Source organism: Elephas maximus, chromosome 3, assembly GCF_024166365.1.
Source record: "Elephas maximus indicus isolate mEleMax1 chromosome 3, mEleMax1 primary haplotype, whole genome shotgun sequence".
Classification (NCBI taxonomy): domain Eukaryota; kingdom Metazoa; phylum Chordata; class Mammalia; order Proboscidea; family Elephantidae; genus Elephas; species Elephas maximus.
Window position 1 is genome coordinate 12,600,257 of NC_064821.1, and position 16,507 is coordinate 12,616,763.

The 16,507-nt window shown below is 62.7% G+C and overlaps 2 protein-coding genes across 5 annotated transcripts in view; one reads left to right on the forward strand and one right to left on the reverse strand.

Moving 5' to 3' along the window:
• The window catches only part of EVI5L (ecotropic viral integration site 5 like), a 30,855-nt gene extending 25,740 nt beyond the window's left edge, over nt 1-5,115 (forward strand). For all 4 annotated transcript variants that reach the window (XM_049876691.1, XM_049876692.1, XM_049876690.1 and 1 more), the window contains 7 exons: nt 975-1,103; nt 2,503-2,643; nt 2,713-2,868; nt 2,996-3,142; nt 3,230-3,325; nt 3,406-3,501; nt 3,624-5,115. In XM_049876691.1, the coding sequence (XP_049732648.1) occupies nt 975-1,103; nt 2,503-2,643; nt 2,713-2,868; nt 2,996-3,142; nt 3,230-3,325; nt 3,406-3,501; nt 3,624-3,902 (1,044 nt within the window). In that variant the 3' untranslated portion in view covers nt 3,903-5,115. The remainder of the gene's footprint in view (nt 1-974; nt 1,104-2,502; nt 2,644-2,712; nt 2,869-2,995; nt 3,143-3,229; nt 3,326-3,405; nt 3,502-3,623) is intronic.
• Nucleotides 5,116-7,704: 2,589 nt separating this feature from the next.
• On the reverse strand, nt 7,705-12,373 carry PRR36 (proline rich 36). Its single transcript, XM_049875211.1, has 6 exons — nt 12,306-12,373; nt 11,496-11,761; nt 11,284-11,383; nt 10,917-11,029; nt 8,608-10,833; nt 7,705-8,448 (listed from the first exon to the last, which is right to left on the reverse strand). The coding sequence occupies exons 2-6, from the start codon at nt 11,752-11,754 to the stop codon at nt 7,934-7,936; spliced, it is 3,213 nt and encodes a 1,070-aa protein (XP_049731168.1). The 5' UTR covers nt 11,755-11,761; nt 12,306-12,373; the 3' UTR covers nt 7,705-7,933.
• Between the last annotated feature and the right edge of the window lie 4,134 nt (nt 12,374-16,507).

Consider the following 16,507-nt stretch of genomic DNA (forward strand, 5'->3'; position numbering starts at 1 on the left):
GACAGATGCCAGCAATATCTAGAAGCAGATTCTTTGATGTGGTGAAAAATGTGGAATTGCTCACTAAGCAAGGTAAACGCCGTGCTTACCTTGCCAACTGGAAAATCTGCCCCTGGGTGGAGGGCAGGGAGCCGTGACGGAGGCCCTCACTGGGAGAGGAAGAGAAGTGGCAGCCAGGGGCAGCCGGGGCTGGGAAGGCCGAGGCTGTCATCCAGAGAAAACACAGCCGCGCGCAGCCAGAGCGGGCACGACTCCGGTCCCAGGGCCTTCCCGCACCACCAGCCAGATCGTTTTGGGGCCCAGGCGGCACCCTGACCTACACGGCACTCATCGCTCCTGGGGCCCCTCTAGCACCTTTCAGAAGCCTTCGGGGCACTGAGCAAGAGAGTGGTCCCAGCAATCTTCCCCCACCCTTGCCAGTTCTGAAATGAAGACACCTGCCGGCGGAAGTGGGGGTGCGGTAGAGTGGGAGGGAGCAGATGCGGCGAGCCGGGCAGGAGCGCGCGTGCGCAGCGCCGAGCCCCGCCCCGGCCGAGGCTCCGCCCCCACCCGAACTCTTAGGTTAGGGCACCCGCTGTACAGCAGGAGCGCGGCCTCCCAGAGCCTGTCTTCGGTTGCCACCCCAGTCATCCCGGGAGGCCACACGTATCCTGGGGCCATGGAAGGTTCCCTTCACAACGTCCCCTCCACGCGGCTTGCCCAGGAAAGAGGCTGCACCAGAGTCAGGACTCCCAGGAACCCGCAGGCGGACGGGGACCCCAGTGGGGTTCAGCCCCCTTCACTCCTGTCAAGAGGGTGGGAGTCACAGGAAAGGTTATCCAGGGTTTCTCTTCACCTCCTCTCCACCCGCAGCCTGGTTTCTGCGATGCCCGAGCCTGAGCCCTTGTCCCAGCCCACAGGCTCTGGGGAGGGGGCCAAGGCCTGGGCCCGCAGCAGCTGGCATGGAGGCCCAGCGCAGCCCTCTGCCCACCCAGGATAATCCGCGCCTCACCGAGGACTTCGTGGCACACCTGGAGACAGAGCTGGAGCAGTCACGGCTACGGGAGACAGAGACGCTGGGGGCGCTGCGGGAGATGCAGGACAAGGTCCTGGACATGGAGAAGGTTAGCCTGGGCAAGCAGCTGGGGGGGCCTGGGGAAAGAGAGCTGGGGTTACTGGTGAGCTTTGGGAGGTGCAGGAGGTGGAGAAGCGGAAGCCAGTTGGGCCAGCACAAGGTCCTCTGGAGTCAGGACCCCTGCCCCCAGGTGAGTCCCCTCAGAAGAGGTATCATCTGCTGAGGCCAGAACCCAGGGTGCCCTCCCTGGACCAGCCCCACTGCTTCCGTCCTGCCTGGACCAGGCACATCCTTGGCCCACTCCCCGAGCCTTTCTCCCTCATGGCTTTTCACAGGGTCTGAGAGGATGGGAAGTTGAGCTCCTACCCCCAGACCCTCCCGAGCCCTAGAGATGCACTCGCGCACGTGCACGCACACATACACACACACACACATGCCTGGCCACCTGCACAGGAGGCCGCAGGACCCACATGGGCACCCTGCCCTCAGTAGGAGGCACAATCACCAGCAGTGTGGCTGGCCTTCATGAGCTTCGGGACACTGTGTCTCACCCGAGTGTGTCTCCCTGGGGCTCTGGCTCCCAGATGGAGGGAGGGGAAAGCCCAAGCGTATCAGGGCTGCTGCCACCACTACCCAGCGGCAGATTGGGGTCCACTCTCTTCTCACTGCAGCCCTGCCTCCTGGCTCCCTCCCCAGCTGCCCACATTGACTCAAGTCTCTCCCACAGAGCTGCAAGAGGAAGGGAGGCACCGGCCAGCCACAGGGCAGCTGGGACCACTCTCCCACTGCCCCCTGGGGCCTGCACTATTTTGGTATCCTCCCTGGTGTCTCTGCCACAGCCTTACCAGCAGCCAGCCCAGAGCTGGGCTTCCCTCCTGCTGCCTCCTCCACATGGGAGCGAAATGTGCACACAGAACATCCTGTCACACCCCACCCACCCCCAGACCCAAAGGAGGGTTAGTGAGGGCTTTGTCCAGGAAGCTGGATTCCGGTCCATGAGGCTAGAGCACAAATTCCCTGTCACTGAGCTGGTGGAACACAGGACAGCCTAGGCTGGCCGTCTGCTGGCTCCCAGGGAGGGGCAGCCTATGGTGGGGAGGGGGGTCTTCTCACTCAGGGCTTGGTGCAAGTCCTTGGTCTGGCCATGGGGAGGGGGAATTTCAGGCTGCTTTCCCTGTGCTATTAGCAGGAACCTGGCGGTCTGTCCTGCTGGCTTTCCGGGGGTTGCCCTAGAGTAGGTGCTTCCTTACACACCTTTCACACAGGAAGGGCTCAGATTGGGGTCACACAGGTGGAGTCTGCTCCCTGTAGCCTCTGTGCAGGGTGCCACCTTCCCCCAGCTGGGGACTGCCAAAGGCAGAGCTCCGAGGAAACTTGGGGTGGGGACTCGGCCCTGCAGGAGGGACTGCCGCTGCTCCCTTGGGCTCTGACCCCCTCCCTTCACGCAGAGAAACAGCTCGCTGCCCGATGAGAACAACGTGGCGCGGCTGCAAGAGGAGCTGAAAGCGCTAAAGGTGCGCGAGGGTGAGGCCGTGGCCGCGGCGCGGGAGCTGAAGCTGCAGCTGCAGGAGCTCTCCGACACCTGGCAGGTGAGGGCCGCGCCGCCTCGGGCCGCTGCCCGGCCCCTCGCCCAGGCTGACTCCGGCCCCTCCGCGCAGGCCCATCTGTCCCGCGGCGGTCGCTGGAAGGAGTCCCCGCGGAAGCTGGTCCTGGGCGAGCTGCAGGACGAGCTGATGAGCGTGCGCCTGCGCGAGGCCCAGGCCCTGGCCGAGGGCCGCGAGCTGCGGCAGCGCGTGGTGGAGCTCGAGACGCAGGTGGGCCGCGTGCGCCGGGTGACCGACGGTGGCCGCACTGAGTCCAGTGCTTGCGGGTCTAGGGAGGGGCTTGGTGGCCTCGGCCGGCCCCTTGCCTGGGCCGTGACCCCTGCCCTCCATCCCCCAGGACCACATCCACCGCAACCTGCTGAACCGCGTGGAGGCGGAGCGCGCGGCGCTGCAGGAGAAGCTGCAGTACTTGGCGGCGCAGAACAAGGGTCTGCAGACGCAGCTCAGCGAGAGCCGCCGCAAGCAGGCCGAGGCCGAGTGCAAGGTGCCGCCAGCCCGGGGGACTTGCCCCGGGGACCCGCCCCGCGGACCTGCCTCGCGGACCCTGACGGCCCTTTCCCCCGCCCTCCAGAGCAAAGAGGAAGTGATGGCCGTGCGCCTGCGGGAGGCTGACAGCATGGCAGCGGTGGCCGAAATGCGGCAGCGCATCGCCGAGCTGGAGATCCAGGTGAGCGGCGGGAAGCGGGGGAGGGGGGCGGGCCCCAGAGCTGGGCCCTGCCGTGACCCCAGTGACCCGGCCGCCCGCAGAGGGAGGAGGGCCGCATCCAGGGCCAACTGAACCACTCGGACTCGTCACAGTACATCCGCGAGCTCAAGGACCAGATCGAGGAGCTGAAGGCTGAGGTGAGCGCGAGGCGGGCGTTCGGCGCTGGCGCCGGGCGGCTAGACCCCGGGCGAGCACTGGGTGTCCTCGGCTTCCGTGGGTCCGGCAGTCCACGCCTCAAGCGCGCGCGTCCCCCGCCCAGGTGCGGCTGCTGAAGGGCCCACCGCCCTTCGAGGACCCGCTGGCCTTTGACGGGCTCAGCCTGGCTCGACACCTGGACGAGGACTCGCTGCCATCTTCCGATGAGGAGCTGCTAGGCGTGGGCGTGGGCGCCGCTCTGCAGGACGCGCTCTACCCGCTGTCCCCGCGAGACGCACGCTTCTTCCGCGGTCTGGATCGGCCAGCCAAGGACAGCGAGGGCAGCTCGGACAGCGACGCTGACGAGCTGGCCGCGCCCTATAGCCAGGGCCTGGACAACTGAGGCCGCGCCCCCGCCAGCCAGGAGCCCGGGGGCTGTAGCTGTCGGGGGTGCCCGGGGCCCTAGCCGCCGGCGCCTCTGGGTCGAGGTCCTGAGCCACGCCCACACCTGGGGCCTGGCGCGGTGGGGCTCAGAAGGCGGTGCCGAGCCCCGCGGGGTCCTCAGGATTCCTTGGCAGCCTCCCTTCCCAGCAGTGTTTACCCATCTTGGTCCGCACCCCTCCAGGACCTCCTGCGTCCCAGCGGTGCCTGGGCCAGTCACCAGCGAGGGCAGAGAGTGACCCAGAGTTCCCAGGACTGGGCGAGCTGGAAGCTCCCATCCCCAGCAGGCCTCTTTCTGGGACAAGGGTGGCCCTACCAGGAAGAGCCCAGGAGCTGGAGGGAGCCGAGGCAGGAAGGGCGCCTCTGGGCTGGATGCTGCTCACTACTACCAGATGTCCCTCGGGACACCGGGACCCTTGACCAGCCCTTGGCCGCTGGGGACAGGTGGCGGGCTGGGCTTTCCTGCCTGGTGCAGGTGTCATAGCCCCTGCAGCAGAAACCAAAGTCCCCCTTACTGTGTGCAGGGCCACTTGGGGTGTGAGCGGCCAGGAGGAGCCAGGCTAGGGCTGGGCAGTGTCTGTCCATGTTCGGGAGGTGGAGCGGCCAGAGCGGCTGCGTGGAAGGGAAGAAGCCTTGCCCCTCGCCCCACCCTTTCCTGTGAAACACTCCCATTACCCAGTTCTTTGCCGCTGATGGAGGAGGGCCCTCTCAGGGCTAGCCTCTCCAGGGGGTCCTCATCTCCGCTTCCCTTCCTTCCCTTTGCCCCCAGACCCCCCATCTCAGGCCAGGGCCAGGCCCCAGGTGAGGCTTTCCAGTGGAGCTGCCGCCTCCGCGCCTCCTCGTGGTGGTCCCGTGGTCTCTGCTAAGTCAGAGCTGAGAACGGTGCCAAAGCCCAACTACGCCCCCAGACCCCCCACCCCGGGCCTCGTGACCCTCGGGGCTGACCCTCGGTGCTCCTGGAGCCTCGAGTCGCGTCACAAGCAATCTCCCTGGCGCTTCTGGGGTAGGGATCCATGCTCAGTCCCCCCTTCCCAGTCGCCCACTCCTCAGTGTTAAAGCCTGGGGACACTGCCCACCACCATTTTGCACACTGCCTGTTCACACTCCACATGTCGCCCAGGCGGGAAAGATGGAAAATAAAGTGTATTTACACGGTCGTGGGTGAGGGGCGCTGAGTGGGGCAGGCCTGGGACTTGGGGGACCCCAGCAGCGGAGGGTGGGAGGGGCAGCGATGGGGTGTTCTTGCAGTGCCTTAGAATCGGGGTGGGGGGGGGGGGTACAGTCACAGCAGGAGGGCCACAAGCTGCTGGGGAGAGTGTGAGTGAGCAAAGGTGTTGGGTTTAAGAGAGGGTTAGTATTGGAGAAAATGGGTGGCAGAGTGTCACCATGTCAGACTTAGAAACAGGACATTTATAATAGCATTTTTGGAAGGGTGGCTTTGGAGATGGCAAGGACAGGGCGGGGGGTCATGATTCTTCACCTAGGTGACTCAACTTGGGCCTCCCCCGAGATAATGGAGGAGACACACCAGGATGGGGGCGCAAGGTAACTGTCCAATAGATAAATGTGCAGGGAAGGCTTCCTGGAAGAGGTGGTGCCAGAGCCATCTCCAAAGGCGAAGCATAAGGGTGAGACATGACAGGGATCAGCAAGAAGCCTGTGAAGGAGGGACAGGAGAGAGCGGGCAGGGCCAGACCCGGAGGGACCACTCGAGCCAGGAGCAAGAGTTGGCACTTTGAGGACAGTGGTGAGGAGGCGCCATCAGATGGGGCGCAGGGCTGCGGCTAGTGAGGAAGCCCGTGCAGACCAAGCTGGGACAGTGAGTGGGAACTCCCACTGGGGGAGGGGGGCTGGAGAGGCAGAGTTCTTCGCGGGGTCCCCCCACGGAGTGTGTGGGACAGCTGGAGATGGCAAAGCAAGCTTGGGTCCAGGCAGATGCAACAGGCCTTGCCCTCTGCACCCAGTGTGGGCAATGCCCCCCCCCACTGCCTGACACTTGCTGAGCCACAAGTGGCAGCCACGTCCCACCTACTGTCCCAGCACATTCAGCTCTTGTGGGTTTGAGCAGCAGCCCCAGAAGGCAGATTCAACAATCAGACTGAGCCATTGTCCATCTTCCCTGCTCCCCCAGGGTAACTCCACCCCACAGGCCCCCAGGGTGGGGCAGGTCCTAGGGGAGTCATCCAAGACTCTGTCCTGCTCCTGATGGGCTGTCGCCTGGCCTTGAGGCCCTGGCTGCCTGGTGTGTCAGGGGTCAGCACCTCCTCTTGGGCTTGTCTCAGGGTCTGGAACCCAGGACACCTGAGTCCTCACTGGAGCTGGGCTGGAGAGGAAACCTCTATGGTTTGCCACAGAACCTGAAGCTTGAGAGCATGCTGGGCCCCAGTTGCCTCCCAGGTGAGCAGGTGGCAGTGCCCATTGGGGACAGGACCACTTTCTCCTGGGACCCCAGGCTGGAAAGTGGCCATGTCTGGGGGGAGAGCAGGCTGGACTTGGCGGGTCCGTGCCTGACAGAAACCTGGCTGCAGGGTGAGCTATGGGGACTGGGTCCAGGGAGAGACAGGGCCTAGGGCCTACCATGGGTCCTACTCTATCCTTCTACCTGCTAGCACTAGGGGTTGCGGTCTCTACCTTGCCTCCATCGTTCTGGGTGCGAAGCAGGAGACTCTCAGGGGTGAGTTTCCTGCAGGGGCACCTGGGCGGAGGGCACCCCTGGCAAGGGCTTGAGGGGCACAAAGGTGGGGGTAACTGGGCTGGGGAAAGACAGGAATTCTGACTGGGGCAGGCAGGTGAAGACATTGGGGGCCTGGTGAGGATGCCTGAGGTGGTGGACAGGGTAAGAATGCCAGGATGGAGGTGGAGCCAGAGCTTCCTGAGGACCCCTGATTGTGGACACCAGCGAGGTTGCCTGGCTGGAGGGGCCTGAGGAGGACACCCTGAGTTGGGTGAGGGCCATGGGCTTAGGCGCCGACAAACGGAGAAGAGGGTCAATCTGAGGACCCCCTGGTCTTCCACCCAGCCCTGGGAGAGGCCGCTTCTTCCCTACAGCCCCTCCTGGGGCAGTGGGTCAGGCCCCGGCAGAGCCAGGCCCGAGGAGTCCTCAGTCCTGCAGAGGGTCTCAGGCCCAACTGCCGGGCTGCCTTCTGCACTGCGACCTCCAGGGTTGGGAAGGTGCTGGACAGAAAGAAAGAGGAGACCACAGAGCTCAGCCAACACCTCCGTCCCTCCCCTCCCGCACTGGGCTCCCGCCTCCAGCCCCATCCTCGAGCAACCTCCAAAGAGCCGGCCGTCCTGGCACCCAGCGCAGCGCCCCAAGGCGCATAAGGTAAGTGGGGTGCGCACTGTGAGAGGGGGCCGCGCAAAGGGTTCCGTGCCCTCCCAGGAGCATCACTTCCCCTGCGCCATGCTACGGTCGCATGTTCACGCTGCCCACTCACCCCCCGGGCCCTTTCTGCTCCGAGAGTTGTCACCAGAAGCCGGACGTGAAGAAGCACATATTCACACACATGGGTCGGGGCGACGCGCGGGGCTACAGGACACAGCGGGGCCCCGCCTCGTACATCCCTCCTTTCCCTCGGGAGAAAGGCCCTCAGCCAGAGCTCCGACCTGCTCACACCCAGCCACCAGCAATGCCCGGCCCGAGCCCACCCCGCCCCACCCCCAGCGGTGACAGCGAGTTTTCAACCACCACCACCAACATACCAGCTTTATTGCAACCTCAGGCTGCCTGGGAGACGATACACTGGGCATGGGGCGGAGCTCGAGGGCGTGGGGCGTGTCCTAGGCCAAGGGGGCGGGGCTAGAGGGGAGAACCTGGGCCAAAAGACCAGGGCTCTGGGGAGCCTGAGGCCAATGGAACCGGGGCGGGGTTCTAGGGAATAGGTGCAGGGACCTAGGGTGTGGGGGTGGGGTCTAAAAGAAGCGTGACAGAGGCGTGAGAGGGGGCGGGTCCTAAGGCAGGAATGGGTGTAGACCGCGGGGCCGGAACATGGCTCAGTGAAAGGTCTCCACCTCCACCACGGTCCAGTCACCCTGCGGGGAGGCCACGTCGTCCGGAGAGAAACTGGTGACCGAAGTGATGCTAGCACGGGACTCGTCCAGTGGCGACAGCAGCTCGGCCCAGCGACCCAGCTCAGCATCGCTGAGCGCAGACCGGCCACTCCCCACGCCGCTGCCTCCGCCCGCGCCCCCTGAGTCCCTGCCGCCGCCGCCCGTCGACCCCTCAGCCGCCGCCAGCAGCAGCGTCCGGCTCAGCAGGTGCTGCACGACGCTCGCCTGCAGCGCCCCCAGCGGCAGCTCGCCCAGGCGCGCCGGCTTCGGGCCCCGCGGGGCGGCCCCGGTCCCCGCTGCCGCCGCCACGGCCGCCGCCTTCCCACCGCCCGCACCGGGCCCGGCATCCAGAGCGCCGGCGGCTGAGGGCGCCGCCTCAGGTCCTTCAGCCTCGTAGATGGTGCACAGACCGTCACCGGAGGCGGGGCCGGCAGCGGGTGACCACGGCAGGGGCGCTCCTGCGGGGAGAGGCGCTGTCCAGGCCCAGGGAAAGCCCCGCGCTGCCGCGAGACCCCGCCTGTTTTAACAGACGCCCCGCCCCGAGCCGCGAAGCCCCGCCCTTCTACAGTCGCAGCCCACAGACCGGTGCTGGCCCGCGGGTCCGGAGGATCGCTCACCTGGGGCGCTGCGGACGACCAGCGGCGGAGCGGGGCCTTGGCTCCAGGCGGCTGGGTGGCAGGCGGCGAGCTCCGCATCGGCGGGCGGGGAGGCCGTGGCGCCACCCTCGGGCCCGCTGTCGTAGCCGCGCAGCTCCTCGGGCGTGCTGGTGGCGCTGCTGCTGTGGCCGGCCAAGTCGGGGCCGCTCAGCGTACTGGACGGGCTTCGCGAGGGTGGCGGCGGTGGGGCCGGGGCCAGCGCCAGGGTTAGCCGTGGGCCGGGGATCGGGGCATCGGGACCCGGGGTCGGGGGTCGGCGTGGGGCCGGCAAAGGAGGTGAGGCACGAGGAGAGGAAGGGGCCTGAAGAAAGGGTGAGGCTGGGGGAGACAGAGGGGCCCGCTGAGGAGGTGAGGCAGGGGGAGATGGAGGGGTGTGCAGAGGGGGTGAGGTTGAGGGAGAGGGAGGGACCCCCAGAAGGGATGAGGCAGGAGGAGAAGGAGGGGCCCGCAAAGGGGGTGAGATTGGGGGAGAGGGAGGGGCCCGCAGAGGGGGTGAGGTTGGGGGAGAGGGAGGTGCCCGTGGAGGGGGTGAGACTGGGGGATAGGGAGGGGCTCCCAGAGGGGGTGAGGCAGGGGGAGAGGAAGGGGCTCCCAGAAGGGGTGAGGCAGGGGGAGAAGGAGGGGCCTGCAGAGGGGGTGAGGCTGGGGGAGAGGGAGGGGCTCCCAGAGGGGGTGAGGCAGGGAGAGAGGAAGGGGCTCCCAGAAAGGGTGAGGCAGGGGGAGAAGGAGGGGCCTGCAGAGGGGGTGAGGCAGGGGGAGAGTGAGGGGCCTGCAGAGGGGGTGAGGCTGGGGGAGAGAGAGGGGCTCCCAGAGGGGATGAGGCAGGGGGAGAGGGAGGCACCTGCAGTGGGGGTGAGGTTGGGTGAGAGGGAGGGGCTCCCAGAAGGGGTGAGGCAGGGGGAGAAGAAGCGGCCTGCAGAGGAGGCGTGGCCATAGAAGGGGGAGTGGTTTGTGGAGGGGGCGTGGCCAAGGGAGAGGGAAGGACCTGCAGAGGCTGTGAAGCCAGAGAAGGTGGGACCTGTAGGAGGGGTGTGGCCAAGGGAGAGTCTAAAGGACAAGGATCCTGCGGAGAGAGTGTGGTCAGGAAACAGAGAGAAGCCTGCAGAGCAGCTGTGGCCAGAGGAAGATGGTCCTGCTTCGGAAGCGTGGCCTGAAGAGGAGATGGAGACAAGAGAGCTGGGGCCTGAGTAGGGGGCGTGGCCAGAGAGGAGGGCAGGCCCTGCAGAGGGGGTGTGGCTAGAGGAGAGGGCGGGTTCAGCGGAAATATTGCCGGAGAGATTGGAGCCTGTGGAGGGGGTGTGGCTGGTGGCGAAGGAGCCAACAAAGGAGGTGTGGCCAAAGGAGAAGGAAGAGGGGACAAAGCCAGAGAAGCCTGGGTAGTGGGCATACTCTGCAGAGGGGGTGAAACTGATGGAGAGAATGGAGCCAGAAAAGTGGGCGTGGCCAGGGGAGAGGCGCAGGCAGTAGTAAAGGACTTACCCTGGCAAAAGGGTGGAGCTTGCAGAGGGGGTGTGGCTGGTGGAGAGGGGAGGGTCGTTCGAGGGAGGGTAGAGGAAGGAGGAGTTAATGGAAGAGACGTGGTCAGAAAACAGGTGAGGTCGTGGGAAGGGGATGTTGCTGGTGGGGAGGGCAGGGCCTGAAGACCGAAGTTGACGGGCAGAGGGGGCGTGGTCGGTGGAGAAGGAGGGAGCGTGGCAGGCAGCCGGGAGGCAGTGATTTGGGTAGGTGGTGCCTGCTGTGCGCTCGGACCCTGCGGAGAGGATGTGGCCAAAGGGGAAGACTGGCTCCGCCCAGAGGCTGCGGCCTTCCTTGGGGGTGTGGCCTGCGGGGGGCGCAGACCCTGGGGTCCTTTTGACTGGGACTGGGAAGGATGCCCCGGAGCCCACGGTGTTCCTCGGGCCGAGGCCCCGGAGCGGGCTGGAGAGGACAGAGGGGCAGTGCTGGAACCCAGGGGGCGCAAGGCTGGCCTCTGGAGGCCCCCGCCAGCACTGGGCCGCCTCCTGGCGGTGGGGCTCGGTTCAGCGGCGCTGCGCTCCACCGCGCTGCTCACTGATCTCCTGGGGGCCTCGGTTAGGGGCCGCGGCCGGGCACTCGGAGCTGCCAGGGGGAGTCCCACCTCGGCTTCGGGCAACCGGGACCGACGGGTGACGACCGGGGATGGAGCACCGGAAGTGGGCCTGGAAGAGTCTAGAGGCAAAGCAGAGGGCCAAAGGGTCACCACAGGTCCTCCCTCACTGCCCAGGAACCTCGCTTCTCCCCAGGTCATGTACCTCTCCGCGGCCCGGCGCTAGGGCCGCTCCTTCTGGGAGCCCCCGGGGCTTTTCCTCTGGCCACAGGCTCCTCAGCTGAGGGTCGCAGTCCCTTCTGGCCAGCAGGCCCCACCCTGTGGAAGGGAGGGGCAGTGCTCAGGGCAGACCCCTAGCTCCTTGTTTGACCTCCCAAGTCTCCATTTTTCCATCTGTGAAATGGGGCATTTACCCTCTCCACAGACTAATAACGGCTTTCACACAACTTGCGCCCAGGAATCTGCAAACGTTCAAACGCCCCCTCAACTTATGTGTAAAATTAAAAGGTTTCAGATAGTGACGCAAACCCTTGCCTAGGGGCTTTTTTTTTTGCGGGGGGAGATGTTGTTACCTGGCTGTCCCGCTGGCATGTGCCGGGCTAGACTTACAGCCCGGGCCCGGAGCCTTGGCAGGGGTCCGCTCCACTCTCGCAGCTTCTGGGGGCCTGGAGGCTGCGGGAACAAGCCGAATCAGCTGTGCCCCGGAAGGCAGGAGGTGGGGCTAGTGCCTCGGGAAAAGGGGCGGGGGAGATAGGGCTGGGGTCGGAGAAAGAGGCTGGGGTACCTGGACTCCGGGTGCCTGTCCCGGTGCTCTGCGCTGGTCCCACCCGGGGAGCAGCCTTGGGGAGAGTGGATCCCCCCATGCCCCCGGCTCGCTCTGCCAGGGGCCTTCGCCCAGCTGCTCCCAGAACTCGGAGGGCTGCGGTGGTTACTGGAGGAGGGGGTCGAGGAGACCCTGGCGGCCTAGGGGTCGGAAGGCCAGGAGGGCGAGAAGCCGGTGTCCGCGCAGTGGCCCCAGCCTTGGCCTTGTCCCTTTTGTCCATCCTGCACCTGATGAGCAGAGTGACCCATCAGCATCCCAGGTCCTGCACCGTGATGCTGCCTGCGGGGACTAGGGTCCTTGCTGCCTTTTCCCCAGCACCGCCACTCACGGGCGCCGGAACCTCAGCCTGCGCCTCCATCGCTTCCCTCCATCCTACCCACCCACAAGCGCTGCTCTTCAGCTGGTTGTCTCCAAGTCCCAACCCCACCACCTTCCCCAAATGCTGGAAGCCCTGCCCGCCCTGGCCCACCGCCGCCCCACTGCCCCTCCTGCTCCCTTCCAGGACCCGAGATCCACGCCCCCAACCCTCGCCCCCTCGGGGACCCAGACGGCCAGTCACTGGGACAGGGAGCCACCGCGGGCTCCAGAGCAGGGGAGGAGGCCCGGAGCACCCTCCCCGGCCTTCCCCAGGGACCCCGGCACCTGCCGGTAGAAGGAGCGGCTCCGGCTGCCCGAGAACGGATTCAGGAGACAAAGAGCCGCGTCTCGGCTGGCCCCCTCCCCGCCCAGCCCAGCCCGCGCCCGGCCCTCCACCTGCTCTGCTGCGCTCACCTCCGGCTCCGGCCGCCTACCGCTCGCACACCGGATGCCTGGGATGGGACGGGTCCGAAGCCTGGGCGGCTTCTGTAGCCGAAGAACAAGGGGAGGGGGCGGCGGCGGCGGCGGCGGCGCGGGGGAGCCGGCCGGCCCCGCCCCTCGGCCGCGGGAGGGGAGGCGGGCGTGCGCGCGAGGAGGCGGCCGGGCGCGCGCTCCAACCAGAGCCGGAGCCGCGGGCGGGGGCGCGCCGAGGGGCGGGGGAGAGGCGCGCGCTGGAGGGAGGGACGGCGGCCCCGGGGTCTGGGGGCGACCTGTGTCTGCTGCTGCCGCCCGAGGACTCCCGAGACCGGACGCGACGGACCTCCAGGAAATCTCTGGGGAGCCCCTCTCGACCATCTCACCCCTCATCCCCCGACCCACACACCTGCCCCGGTCCGCACCCCAACCACCTGGCAGCCCAGACCCTCCCGGACGCTGATAGGCTGGGTCCTGGCAACCAGGGGGCGGGACCAAAGCGCCTCTGGCTCAATCGACCAACCCTGACGCTCCGTGGCCCTGGTCTCTTCGCCTTCGCGACCTCGGGGGCCGGGCTCCCCGCCAACCAACGTCCTTGGGGGGCCTTTGCCCCTCTAAACACCTGGAGGCTTTTCCCAGACCCCGGAAATCCCCTTCCTGGTTGGGGAGGGGAGCTGCTGGGAGACAGCCCTGGGGATTTAAGGGATGCGAGGAAAAACGCAGATTTTGGGGAATACAAGAAGAAAGAAGGAGAGGGAGGCAGAGAGACAAATAAAATGGCAAGAGGTGACCCCAGCTTTCTGCAGGGCAGAGCACCCCGACAGAGACTTCCCCAGGGAGCCAGGCTCTGGAAGGAGAGAATTGAGTGTGGGGAAGTTGGGAGGTGACAAAACAGGTGCCTGAAGGAGGTGCAGAGAAAATCCTAACCCAGGGCCCCAGCCCAGCTGCAAGGAGTAAAAAACAACAACAAAAACAGTCTGTCGCCCTGATTTCAGACTCACGGCGACCCCATGTAAAGTCCCTGGATGGCTCGAACAGTTGGTACGAGATTCCTAACCTAAAGGTTGGCAGTTTGAGCCCACCCAGCAGTACAGCGGGGCAAAGCCCTGGTGATCTTCTTCTGTTAAGATTACGGCCAAGAAAACCCTGTGGAGAAGTTCTGCTCTGTAACATATGGAGTCGCCAGGAGAATTGACCATAAGGCTGCTGGATTCGAACTGCCGACCGATTGGTTAACAGCCGAGCTCTTAACCACTTTCCCACCAGGGATCCCCGCAGGCAGTAGGAGGTGTCATTCTGGTGACTTGACCAACCAGCACAGGAGCCTCAGTGAAGGGCCTTGATAGGGAGCTGACATGAAGGGGAGGAAGCATGAAGGAGAGAGAAGGCCATCTTCAGTTGGCCTCTTGCCCCTCCTCTTGTCCTGGAGGTTGTGCCTTGTCCCCTGTGTCAGTCATGCCCCTTCACTGTGCTTTGCTGCTTTCCACCTCGATGCCTCATTCCTCCAGACTCGCAGCACCCCCCCACAGCACCCCAAAGAGCCAGCTACCTCTGCCCCAGCACTACCTCCATCACTCGCACTTACACGTACATCACACGCACACCACACACACACACCCCACCACACACACACCATGCACCACACACGTACACCATACACACACCATATACCACACACAGCACACTTCACACACACACCACACATACCATACACCACACACACCATACACCACACACACCCCACCACACACACACACTCCACACGCACACGCCCTTCCGGGACTTAGGAAAGGATGAGACTGGCACCTGGATGATGTAGGGTAGAGGTGGGTGGGCGTCACTAGGCTGTGGATGGACACAAGGATTTGGGCTTTCTCGCTCTGGGAGTTATGCCCACAGTTGAGGTTCAGAAGATGGGAGAGAGAGGTAGTAGCGTCAGAAGCGAATGCTCACTTAACAACAAAAAGACAAACAACACAATTAAAAAATGGGCAAAGATCTAGACCAGGCATCTCACCGAGGATATTCAAATGGCCAACAAGCACATGAAAAGATGCTCGGCATCCTTAGCCATCGTCGGTTGTCATTGAGTTGGCCCCTGAATCCTGGTGACCCCATGTGTCACAGAGTAAAACTGCTCCAAAGAGTCTTCTTGGCTATAATCTTTACGGAAACAGATCACCAGGTTTTTCTTACGCGGAGCTGCTGGGCAGGTTTAAACCACCAACCTTTGGGTTAGCAGCCAGTGGCAAACTGCTTGCACCACTCAGGCTTCTACTAGAATGTCAGAGATAAGAAAAAAACAGAAAACAACAGGTATTGGCAACGTTGTGGGGAAACTGGAAACTTCATCCATTGCTGGTGGGAATAATGTAAACTGGTGGGCGCAGCCACCGTGGAAAACAGTTTGTTGGTTCCTCAAAAAAAGTTGAACATAGACCACTCCTAGGAATAGATCCTAGAGAAATAAGAGCCATCACACAAATAGACAAATGCAGACGCATGTTCATTGCAGCATTATTCACAGTAGCAAAAAGATGGAAACGACCTGAGTGCCCATTAACAGATAAATGGATAAACAAACTATGGTATAAACACACAATGGAGTACTACGCAACAATAAAGAACAATGACGAATCTGTGAAACACCTCACAACATGGATGAATCTGGAGAGCGTTATGCCAAGTGAAATAAGTCCACCACAAAAGGACAAATACTGTATGAGACCACTATTATAAAAGCTCAAGAAAAGGTTTATGCGCAGAAAGAAACAATATTTGATGGTTACTAGGGAGGGAGGGGTGGGGAGGGAAAAACACTAATTAGACAGTAGATAAGTGGTAACTTTGCTGAAGGGTAAGATAGTACACAATACTGGAGAAGTCAGCACAACTTGACCAAGGCAAGGTCACGGAAGCTTCCTAGACACATCAAAACTCCCTAAGGGACCGAATTACGGGGCTGAGGGCTGGGGATCATGGTCTTGGGGGGCATATAGCTCAATCGACATAACATAGTTTATAAAGAAAATATTCTACATCCTACTTTGGTGAGTAGCGTCTGGGGTCTAAAAAGCTTGTAAACAGCCATCTAAGATATTCCACTGGTCTCACCCATCTGGAGTAAGGGAGAATGAAGAAAACCAAAGAAAGACACAAGGGGAAGATCAGCCCAAAGGACTAATGGACCACAACTACCACAGCCTCCACCAGACTGAGACCAGCACAGCTAGACGGTGCCCGGCTACCGCCTCCGACTGCTCTGACAAGGATCACAATAGACAGTCCCAGACGGAGCTGGAGAAACAAGTAGAACAAAATTCTAACTCACAAAAAAAGAGACCAGACTTACTGGTCTGACAGAGACTGGAGAAACCTAGAGAGTTTGGCCTCTGGACACCCTTTTAACTCAGTCCTGAAATCACTCCTGAGGTTCACCCTTCAGCCAAAGATTAGACAGGCCCATAAAAGAAAATAATAAGACTAAATGGGTACACCGCCAGCCCAGGGGCAAGGACGAGAAGGCAGGTTGGGACAGGAAAACTGGTAACGGGGAATCCAAGGTCGAGAAGGGAAGAGTGTTGACATGTCATGGGGGTGGCAACTGTCCTAGTCATCTACTGCTGCTGTAGCAGAAATACAAGTGGATGGCTTTAACAAAGAGAAATTTATTTTCTCACAGTCCAGTAGGCTAAAAGTCTGCGTTCAGGCCTCCAGCTCCAGGGGAAGGCTTTCTCTCTCTGTCGGCTCCGGAGGAAGGTCCTTGTCTTCAGTCTTCCCTTGGTCTGGGAGCATCTCAGCGCAGGAACCTCAGGTCCAAAGGACACGCTCTGCTCCCAGTGCTGCTATCTAGGTGGCATGAGGTTCCCCAACTCTCTGCTTGCTTCCCTTTCATCTCTTGAGCGATAAAAGGTGATGCAGGCCGCATCCCAGGGAAAATCCCTTTACCTTGGATCAGGGATGTGACCTGGTAAGGGTGTTACAATCCCACCCTAATCCTCTTTGACATAAAATTACAATCACAAAATGAAGGACAACCACAGAACACAGGGAATCATGTCCTAACCAAGTTGATACACACTTTTTTGGGGGGATATAATTCAATCCATGACAGCAACCAGTGCCACAAAACAATATGTGTATTGTTTAATGAGAAACTAATTTTCTCTGTAAACCTTCATCTACAGCACAATCAAAAATTA

Bases quoted from the DNA above. Each gene is read 5' to 3' on its own strand.
- PRR36 (XM_049875211.1), bottom strand. From the start codon at position 11,754: ATGGACAAAAGGGACAAGGCCAAGGCTGGGGCCACTGCGCGGACACCG. The intron at 11,030-11,283 runs GTAACAACATCT...TCCCTTCCACAG, and splicing joins CATGCCAGCGGGACAGCCAG to GGTGGGGCCTGCTGGCCAGA. The intron at 10,834-10,916 runs GTACATGACCTG...CTTTGCCTCTAG, and splicing joins TAGCGCCGGGCCGCGGAGAG to ACTCTTCCAGGCCCACTTCC.